Source organism: Anopheles coustani (assembly GCF_943734705.1).
Source record: "Anopheles coustani chromosome X unlocalized genomic scaffold, idAnoCousDA_361_x.2 X_unloc_5, whole genome shotgun sequence".
Taxonomy (NCBI): Eukaryota; Metazoa; Arthropoda; class Insecta; order Diptera; family Culicidae; genus Anopheles; species Anopheles coustani.
Window position 1 is genome coordinate 141,560 of NW_026525159.1, and position 10,091 is coordinate 151,650.

General features: G+C 45.6%; 1 protein-coding gene across 1 annotated transcript; it reads right to left on the reverse strand.

Moving 5' to 3' along the window:
• Positions 1-3,986: 3,986 nt before the first annotated feature.
• Positions 3,987-4,745, reverse strand: LOC131270705 (glutamic acid-rich protein-like). Its single transcript, XM_058272459.1, has 2 exons — positions 4,389-4,745; positions 3,987-4,235 (listed from the first exon to the last, which is right to left on the reverse strand). Exons 1-2 carry the CDS (start codon positions 4,743-4,745, stop codon positions 3,987-3,989), a joined length of 606 nt encoding a protein of 201 aa, XP_058128442.1.
• Positions 4,746-10,091: the final 5,346 nt, after the last annotated feature.

Sequence of the window (10,091 nt, forward strand, 5' to 3'; positions counted from 1 at the left end):
CTAACGTGGTGTTCGACGTGTGTCCTCGTTGGAACATACGTAACTACCACGAATTGGAGCGCCACGCCGAAAACATCACCCGTGTTTACTGTGCAAAAACTAGGGGCATAGTTCTCGTATTTGAGTGCGGTGAGCTGTCAAGCAGTGCGGTCGACTCTGTGACGCTGACAGTGAAAGTAGTGATATATCGTGGGAAATCATTGTGTTTCAACGTGATATCGTGAGAATAAAGGTTCTATTGCGCAAAGCGAGCGATTCTAGTGAGAAATCGTGGAATTCGTCAATGTTGAACGGTTAAAAATTGGCCGAGTCTGCTTTGTAAACAATGCCCACGTGGCGGAGCAAAACCTCGTGGTTTCTAAAACTGTGAAAAGAGGACCGATTCATCGGCAAGATGTTCTAAAGTGATGCGCAAAAACGGCCGAATATAACGGTACTGTGCGTGCGGAAGTATAGTAGTACAGAAAAGAGTGTGTTTGTAGGATCGATCTATGCCAAACCGACATCTACCCAAATAACGCCGTGTCTTGGCGTCCCCGCTTCGAGCGGCACGCCAGCGTGCGCGAACGCGTGTGCGTGCGTACGTACGCCTAAACCCTTGAGCGGCAAGGACAATTTGCATTTTTTATCTTTATTTGGTGCAAGAAGCATGCCAAAGAAAGGACCTTCGGTGGTGGCCTCCTCCGACAACGAGGCAGCCGCGGAGTCGCTGACGGAGGACGAGGGGTGGCGGAGAAAACCATGGTGGGAGTGGATTCACCGGAGGCAGCCATTGGCAAGATGACTGTCATCCTGAAGAAAGCGAGGAGATCAAAGGCAACCGTGAACGACCTACGCGAGGCACTGTCAAAAGCGGTGGATATCTTCAGGACGGAGCAGGAATCTTGGTGCGTGACACGGGAAGCTGATCAGCAGCGAATGCGCGGTCAGCTCAATAGTATCAACCAGCGCTATGTCGAAAGCCAGAACATGCTGCTCGACAGGATGCAGATACTAGAAGAGGAGGTCAGGAGAATGAGGGAAAGAAACAAGGGAAGCGCGACTGAAAAGTCAACCGCCAAAGGAAAAGAGTCACATCCTACGGATACGACGGAGTCAGGGGTGCCAGCAGTCAAGGGAGTAGGCCCCACCACACCCCGGTGGAACAAAGTGGGACCCGGTGGCAAGGTTGTCAAGCCGGCAACTGACAAACCGAAGGCCAATAAATCGACGTCAGTACCAGCAAAACACGAGGTAATTATCAGCGTGGAGGCGAAGGAAATGGTCGCTAAGGCGTTAACTGATGCCAGGAGTAGCGCAGAGTTCGCGACCGAAATACAGCCAAACGTTCTGGCAGTTAGGAAGGCACGCTTCACGAACTCAGTTATCGTAGACGTAAAGACGACACAGACTTGACCGAAACCATAGCAACCGCGCTGCGTAGGGTGGTGTCGAAGGAGACGAATATAAAGAGCCTTGCGCCCATGGAGGAGCTGGTGTGTAAAGGCATAGACGTCACGGTGACAAAGGCAGAGTTTGTAGCGAAGGTCAGGTCTCTGCTCGATCTGCAAATAGAGGAGAGCAGCGTAAAAATGATCACTGCGCTCGATGGATCCAAGCGGGCTTGGTTCAAGGCTCCAACAACGCGGGTGGAGGACCTTCTCAAGCGCAAGATCACTGTGGGATGGACGGTGTGCAGCCTCGAGAGGTCTACGCAGAAGCTCCGTTGCGCACGCTGTGGAGCCATAGGTCATCGTGCGGCGGTCTGTACAGGAGAGGATCGGACAAAACTGTGCTTCCGGTGTGAGAAGGAGCGACATGAAGGCCCATGCCGCACGGGGAGGGCCATAAACCCGGGAACCCAGGGAGCATCCAACGGTGGGCTATGCAGGTAGTTCAGCTCAACTTGCGGGGCAGCAGGACAGCACAGGACCTACTGATGCTGTCCATCCGAGAGGAGCAGTGCGACGTCGCCCTGCTATTGGATGTCTACCGGGTTTCAGTAGAAAATGGAAACTGGGTAACTGACAGTTGCAGGTCGGCCGCAGTAGTCGCAGTAGGGAGGTATCCGATCCAAAAGATTGTGCCAGTTAACGTCGAGGGTGTTGCAATCGCCAAAGTTAATGGGGTAACTTTCGTAAGCTGTTACGCACCACCACGATGGAGTACTGACGAGTTTCGCACCACGATGGACGCAATCCAAGCAGCAGTTCATGGTAGATCAAAGGTTGTGCTGGCAGGCGATTTTAACGCCTGGGCAACAAATTGGGGAAACCGTACGACCCAGCAGCGTGGTGATGAGCTTCTCGCCACCGCAGAGGAACTGGGTCCGGCACTACTTAATGTAGGGAACACGCCGACATTCCTAGGAGTTGGGACGTCTGGAGCGACTTCAATCGTCGATGTAACCTACGCCAGCCCTGTGATTTGTGAAAACCCCAACTGGAGAGTTGACGAAAGATACAACGGGAGTGACCACAACGCGCTGCGATACACCATAGGGTCACAGCAGCAACTAAAATTCCGCCAGCAAAACGAACCTTTGTTCAACGGCAAGCGCTGGAACGTGGCTAGGTTCGACAAGGCGTTATTTGTCGAGAGTCTGATGTGGGCAGGGCTAGTCGATCATGACAATAATGCAGACACCATGACCGCACTATTGTCACAGGCCTGCGACCTTAGCATGCCCCGGAAACGTCTTAACTGCAGGAGAAAGCCAGTTTGTTGGCATACCGAGGAAATAGATTAGCTGCGAAACCGCTGTGACCGCACTAGACGATGGATGAAACAGGCACGCGATCCGATCGTCCGTTTGAAGCGAGTGAAGGTACTACGAGCATCTCGCAAAGCACTGACCAAGGCGATTAAAGTCAGCAAACGGCGATGCAGCGATGAGATGGCACAAGAGGCGGATAGGGACATATGAGGTCAAAGCTACAAAACCATCATGCTGCGAGTCAAAGGAAGTCGAATCCCGCAGGAGCGATGTCCAGTCAAGCTGAAGGCAATCGTCGACCATTTGTTCCCCCAGCGTGAAGAGACAGAGTAGCCGGACACTGTCGCAGCCACTGGCACGATTCGCCCTGTCACGCAGGAGGAGCTTCTTTGTATCGCTGCAGATATGCCACCCCGGAAGGCACCGGGACCAGTTGGTGTTCCCAACGTTGCAGTGGCGGTAGCGATCCGAGAATTCCCGGACAGGTTTCAAAGACTGTTCCAACAGTGCCTGGAGGAGGGCAGTTTTTCGAGCACTTGGAAAACCCAACGGCTGGTTCTACTACCTAAGCAAGGAAAACGACCAGATGATCCTTCAAGGTATTTGAGAAACAGCAAGGTATTTGAGAAACTTATTCTGAACCGCATCAACGAATACCTGGAGTCGAACGGGAAACTATCACCGCTGCAGTATGGATTCCGGAAAGGCCGCTCAACGATTCAGGCCATCCAACGGGTAAGAGATCGTTGTGTGGAAGCTTTCAGTATCGGAAGAACACACCCAATGAGGAACCGAGTGTGCCTGGTAGTAGCGCTAGACGTGCGAAACGCTTGCAACTCTGCAAGCTGGGATCGAATCGGAGAAACCATGCGAATCATAGAGGTGCCGAAATACCTGTACGATGTCCTGCGCAACTACTTTCAGGATAGGATTCTCGAGTACCACACGGAAGCGGGAAAGGTCGAGCGGCGTGTCACGGCAGTGGTTCCACAGGGCTCTATGTAAGGTTTAAAAGGTGTAGCTTCTATATTCTTTACTATCCGTTTCCTTTCACACTCTGACTAAAACTCTACTCTAGTACTGCTCGATGCTCCTTTTATATCGTACCATTTCCTTGCTTTGCTTACTTCATCATTTACTTTCTCAACTTCTAATCGGTTATAAGATTTTTGCCTACAGTGATCTGGGTTATTTGAATCACTACTATATCTCCTAGTTTGTACTTAGTCGGTTTCCTTGCTCTCTTCTGTACTTTCTCTTTTTGTTAGGAATCGAAAAAACGTCGATTGCGTTACGGTGGCGGCCACGGCTCCTTTTGTTCTGCCGGTGCATCCATTTCACTCGTGTTCTTGTGACTACTCGCAATTTCCGAAACAATATCCTCCTCGGAGCCATATTCGTTCGACTCCTTATCACTATCATAGCCCTCATCATCTTCGTCTTTTTCCTCCTCATCCTCATCATCTTCAGCATTCTCCAAGCTCCTTGGTGTAACTATTACTTCCCGTCCTCCAACGTTTGACTTTAATACTTCGTTATCCTTCTCAGTACGGCGCTTTCAGAGAACTTCCATCTGCACAGCGTACTTCGTGTTGCGTTTTGATTTTTTCTAGAGGAAATCCATCTCAATTAGCTGAGCTCCCGTTATGTTGCAGGCTCCCTTCAACAAATTAAAATTTTTGGTAACACCGACCAATTGTTGTTCACGATCATCGCTTGCTTCTTTCGCTTTCGCCAACTTATCAGAAGCTTCGTGCAATTCTCGCTCCAGTCGCCCATTCTCTGACGATAGCACTCGTACGCGATCATTCTGCTGACTGTCCTTCAATTTTTCTTCCAAAAACTGGATTTTCGCCACACACTCAATCAGCTTCGTTTTCTCCGCCAGCCGATCCTTTTCCGAGCTTCTCAATAGATCACGCTCCTTCTTCAACTTATCTTCCAATCCGGTCAGATCCGATCGTAGGTCCTCTATCTGCTTATCTCGATTTGCGATGATTTCACCCTGTTGTTTCATCTTAAACTCGAGTTGTTCCTTCTCGTTATTCATCGAAAACCACGCACCATGTACTGCTGCGATTGTTAAAACTTGATTCTTTTGACACTGATTTACCTGGTGTTCAAGATCACCACTGTTAAAACACTTGGGGCTTTCCTCAACACGTATTCTACAATGGATTGCTAAATGTCCGAGCATTCCACAGTTAAAGCATTGACGTATTCGCTCATAATTTTTCACAATTCGCTTATTAATTGGCTTTCACAAATTTTGGTCAAACTGCTTACTCTGTTCTATTGGCTTATGGTGTACTCTTTCTGTTTTCCTCCGTGTTGCACGTTCCATCAAGAGAAGTTTCTTCTTCAATTCTTGAACAGTTTGAGCCTCATAAAGAATAGCTCGTACATGTGGGTGTCAGTAGTGACACCATCCGCGATATATTCGCACAAGCTGGTCTCATCCAAGCTAATTGTTCTCGCCAACTGTTGCATAGCATACACAAATTCCAATACTCCTTCGTTACTCTTAATCCGCCGAGATTCAAGTTCTCTATGTACGTCCCGCGGTCGCACCACCACGCCAAATTCGCTTAACAATTCTTTTTTTTAATTTGGAGAACGTTGTAACTCCCGATAATGTTCTTAGGAAACTTCGTGCTGTTAATCAAAAAATGTTCCAATTAAATTTGATCAAAATGCAAAGAACGCATTCCAAACCTTGAAAGACATAATATCTTCTAATGATGTTTTAGTTTTTCCAGATTTCCAGAAGCCATTTGAACTGACAACAGATGCATCAGATAAAGCACTAGGAGCTGTGCTTTCACAAAAATGTCACGACGGAGATAGACCAATAACCTTCATTTCCCGAACTCTTTCCCAAACTAAGGAAAATTATGCAACAAACGATAAGGAGATGCTTGCCAGCGTGCGGGCACTACATACACTGAGAAATTTCATATACGGAGCAAAAATTAATATCCATAATGATCATCAACCATTAACATTTGCTTTATCACCGCAGAACAACAACGCAAAGTTGAAAAGATGGAAATCATTCATAGAGGAACACGATTACCAGTTATGTACCAACCAGGACGATCGAACGTCGTAGCCGACGCCCTATCCAGAATACAAATTAACTCACTAACACCAACCCAGCACTCAGCTGATGAAGACGATAATTCATATATCCCTTCAACAGAAGCACGCAAACAGCAATAATAAGCCCTTTACCCAAATTTAAAAGGCATATTTTCATTGAACCACATTTTACTACAGATTTTATCAAGCATAAATTAAAAAAAGTTATTAATCCAAACGTAATTAATGGAACTCATACAGATGAACAAACAATGGGAATTATCCTAGAAGTCTATAAAAATCTTTACAATCCAAAAACATTTCAAGCTAGATTTTCTGAAATACAAGTCGAATATCTTTGCGACGTAGAAAAACAAATTGAAGAGATTAAAAATATCCATAATTTTGCACACAGAAACGCTAAGGAAAATTCATAAAAATTCTACTTCCCCGGAATGAGAAAATGTATTCAAAGTATTGTTAAAAATTGTAAGACATTAGAATGTGCAGTAAACAGCGCCGCCCTTGCAAGGTTGCCAAATAACCGCAAATTAGCTACCGGTTAGCAGCCGCCACAATTCGCTTAAATTATTTCCCTTCGCGATTGGTTCTCGCCACTCGCTTGTAAGCCGCAGTTGAGCAGGTGTATGAATCACCGCAGCGTTTGGACGGCTCAATTAACCGGTTGAAACTAGCAATTGTATGACTGAAAATACTGTATATGACTGGAACTTGCCAGCCCAAATTGTTATAGACAACGAATGTACTTTTGTATCGAATGTAATCGAACAATCAATATTAAATTTAAATCTTTGAAACTCCAGGTCAAATAGAGAGACGTCATTCGACCATTAGAGAAATAGAGAGATGTACGAAAAAGCTCAATCCAGAGATGAGTATTATAACATTAGTGCAACAATCCGTTTAAAATTTGTATAGCGATAATCATACTATTCACTCATTTATAAAGGATACACCAAGAAATGTGTACGTAGGAGAACGAACAGATGATCCACAAGAAAGAGCAAGAAAAAGAGAAGAACAAATGGAAGAATACTCGAAATATTCAAAAAGAATGAAGAAAAAATCAAAGATTAAAAATATAAAGACTATGAAGAAAACGATTATGTAAGTTACACGGAACACGACGGTGATCACGTGGCAGGGCAACGTGACCACGCCAGCCAGCGACCGCTGTCCACCGTGGGAATCGTCGACGAAGCAGACCACGCGCAGCAGGCCCGGACACCGACCAGAGAACCGGACACCGACCAGACGCTGACGTGGCGGACCTTCGTGCGCGACCGCGCCACGACATAATTTTAAGCTAAATTTGTAGTTAGTTCGTTTCCAACCACCGACTTAAGGGCTCACTGTCGAGGTGGGGTCATTCCGGTCAAACGGTGTGACGGCGTGAACGCCTGGAATACTGGCCTCCTCGTGGCGCCACTGGACCCCCTGGCAACAGGGGTGACGAACAGAGATCTGGGTGGGATATCCGCCCTCCCGCATACTACCAGAGTGAAACTCTCGAAGGTGTATTTCTATGTCTGCTCGGTAGCCCATTACTGTAGCATTCTTGATCATGACTGGACGGGGTATGGTAGTGTGCCGCAGACGGAACGGGCCTTGTAAGGTATCTTTAATCCTGCTTTTTGATATCTAGCACTCTGGTCTGTTTAGCCTCTCCGGAGGTTAGGATTGACCCTATGTCAGCGGACTGGACCGCGAAGACGTAGGGAGTGTTTCGGAAGGGACTCACTCTCCTTGAAGATTCACGCAGCAGAAGTCGCCAGAGCCTACGTGTGGGGGCCCCGACTGATGCGTTCGCCATCGAGCTATCTTCCGGATACGAAGGAGCTGCCTTGTGCTTTTCCTGGGGTTGCTGGTCTCGGCCAGCAGCAGAACGGTAGATCAATCGTGGCACCTACAGGCACATTCAGTGCAGGCACGAAAGTGCAAGGAGGGCACGTCAAATGCAGAGGAGAAGGAGAGCACGCAAGTGCAGAAAGAGGGCGAGAAATCGCAGAACGAGTCAGCACGCCAAGTGCAGTAAAAGGGAAGAGGCCATGCCTCAAGAACAAGAGCAAGTCCCTATTTTCGGGTTTTTAGGAGGTATTGGTGTCAGATAAGCCAGCTGTCGGATCGATCTCCTGAGCCGCTTAAGTTGCACTGCACCGAGTCCGTCGCTTTAGGCTTGGGAAACATGACCCTGGTAGGCAGGGGGTACCTGTTAGTCCTTTAGCGACACGCGCTTTCACCCTTCAGGAGTTAGTTGCGTGCCACAGCGTCCGTAAACTGAGATTTTAACCTAGGGACAGAAGCCCTTCCATCCATGCTTCTACCGTGTAGGTGCATAGCGGGATGGAATCCAAAGGGCAAGAGGAGGGAGTATGCTTGTTTCGTAGTCCGGGACATAGGGACATCGAGCAAGCTGAACCCTTGTCCAAAAAAACCACCGACTTAAGCGGTAACAAAAAAAAATTATATTTTTTTATAAATTTGTTACGAGTAGACTCATAACTTGTATATGAAAGGAAGAAAACAAATAATAAACGCGAAAGTCGTTTTAACATAATAAAAGTAAAGTAGAATCATCCAACGTATATAATCGATGCAAACAATCGAAAAATTCATAAAATGAATCTAAGAAAATAAGGAAAAAATATCAATACACTCTTTAAAATTCTTTTAACTATCGTTACAGAGTGATTACAACCCTGTTGATCAAGCTTATAGTAGCAGATATAAGCATATATGATTTAAGTAATAATCCCTTAGCTATAATACCAATAAGTAAAGCTAAAGTTCAAACCGGATATGTAAGGACGATGCATCCTATCGATTTATCATACATAGAAGAAGCAGTATAATAGTATAGTTTGATTAATATAAAAGCTAGAACGCCTTTAAGGAAACCTTTAGAAAGATTAGACCGTTTACAAACAGAGAAAAACGATGGGACACGATCGGAAAAGTTTGGAAGTGGATCGCAGGAAATCCAGACGCCGACGACCTACACATTATTAACTCAACGATAAACTCACTAATAGCTGAAAGCAACAAACAAGTAGTTATCAACCAAGGTTTAAATGAACGACTCTAACAAATAACCGAAGTCGCCAACAAGGTTATCAACATCGAAAATCAACGATACGTAACGCACCTGACAGAGATTCGTCAATTAATCCTGTTATCAAACATGCACATGCTACAAGAAAAATTAGAAGTAATTGAAGATGCCATCATACATGCCTTCAATAGTTTTAGCCACCTGTTTGACTACAACGTCTCCATCCCTGCCTTTCGTTCGCGTCTTAACAACTCTCTCTTGTAATCTATCCCTCTCCTCCTCTCGTGATCTGTCTCGTTGTTTTAAGTTTAACTATAGATTTAAGAAACTTTGTATAGCCCGCGTCGCAAAAATTGTGTGAAAATAAATGAAATGAAATGAAATACTCGCGAAACACAGGATTCCAAGCAGCAAGCTACTATCCCTAGATGATCTAAACTCCATAGCCCAATTCCTAGAGAGTAACAACATTACTTACCGTACTCCAGAGGAATTGCTAGGGTAATCAACTGCGCAAGTTGCTGTAAATCAGACGCATATTATCTACATACTGAAGTTCCCCAAAGTAACCACACAAATGTACGAATACGAATACATTGACTCCATAATCCAGCACGAGAGACGTATTATCGTAAAACAAAATTTCGTAATACGAAATCGAACGCATGTATTCGAAATTAAGAAAAGATGCTAAGAGCAGGAAGATTTCCACATATGCCTACAAGTAAATCTGCAACAACCCACCAAATGCATAGAAAAACTCGTGAAACGAGAAGACGCCAAATGTCAATACGAAAAAATTTACATCCCCTAGTGGGACAAGGCCTCTCTCCGAAGAGAGTTTTCGGTAACCGAAAGACGGTATATTATCCTATATAATAATTTTCCTTCCGAGGGTCGACCATGGCCCAACAAACACGCGCGCGAAAAGTAACCCTTATTCGAATGATGCCTGATTCATTGTCGCTACTAATTCAAAATCAGAAAAATGGGCCTGTTAAGCAAAACCGACCCTTCTGTGCGTTGTTGTTGGAATTTTGTGCTGTTAGTGTGTGTAAGAGTGAGATAAAGAAATAGGGAGAGGTAGAACGATAAAATTAGAGAGAAAGAGAGAGACATACAGTAAAGATAGAAGCTGACATAGTGGGAAAAAGAGAGATAAAAATGGAATGTATGACAAGGCGAGAGAGATAAATAGACAGAGAGAGAGAGAGAGAGAGATAAATAGACAGAGAGAGATAA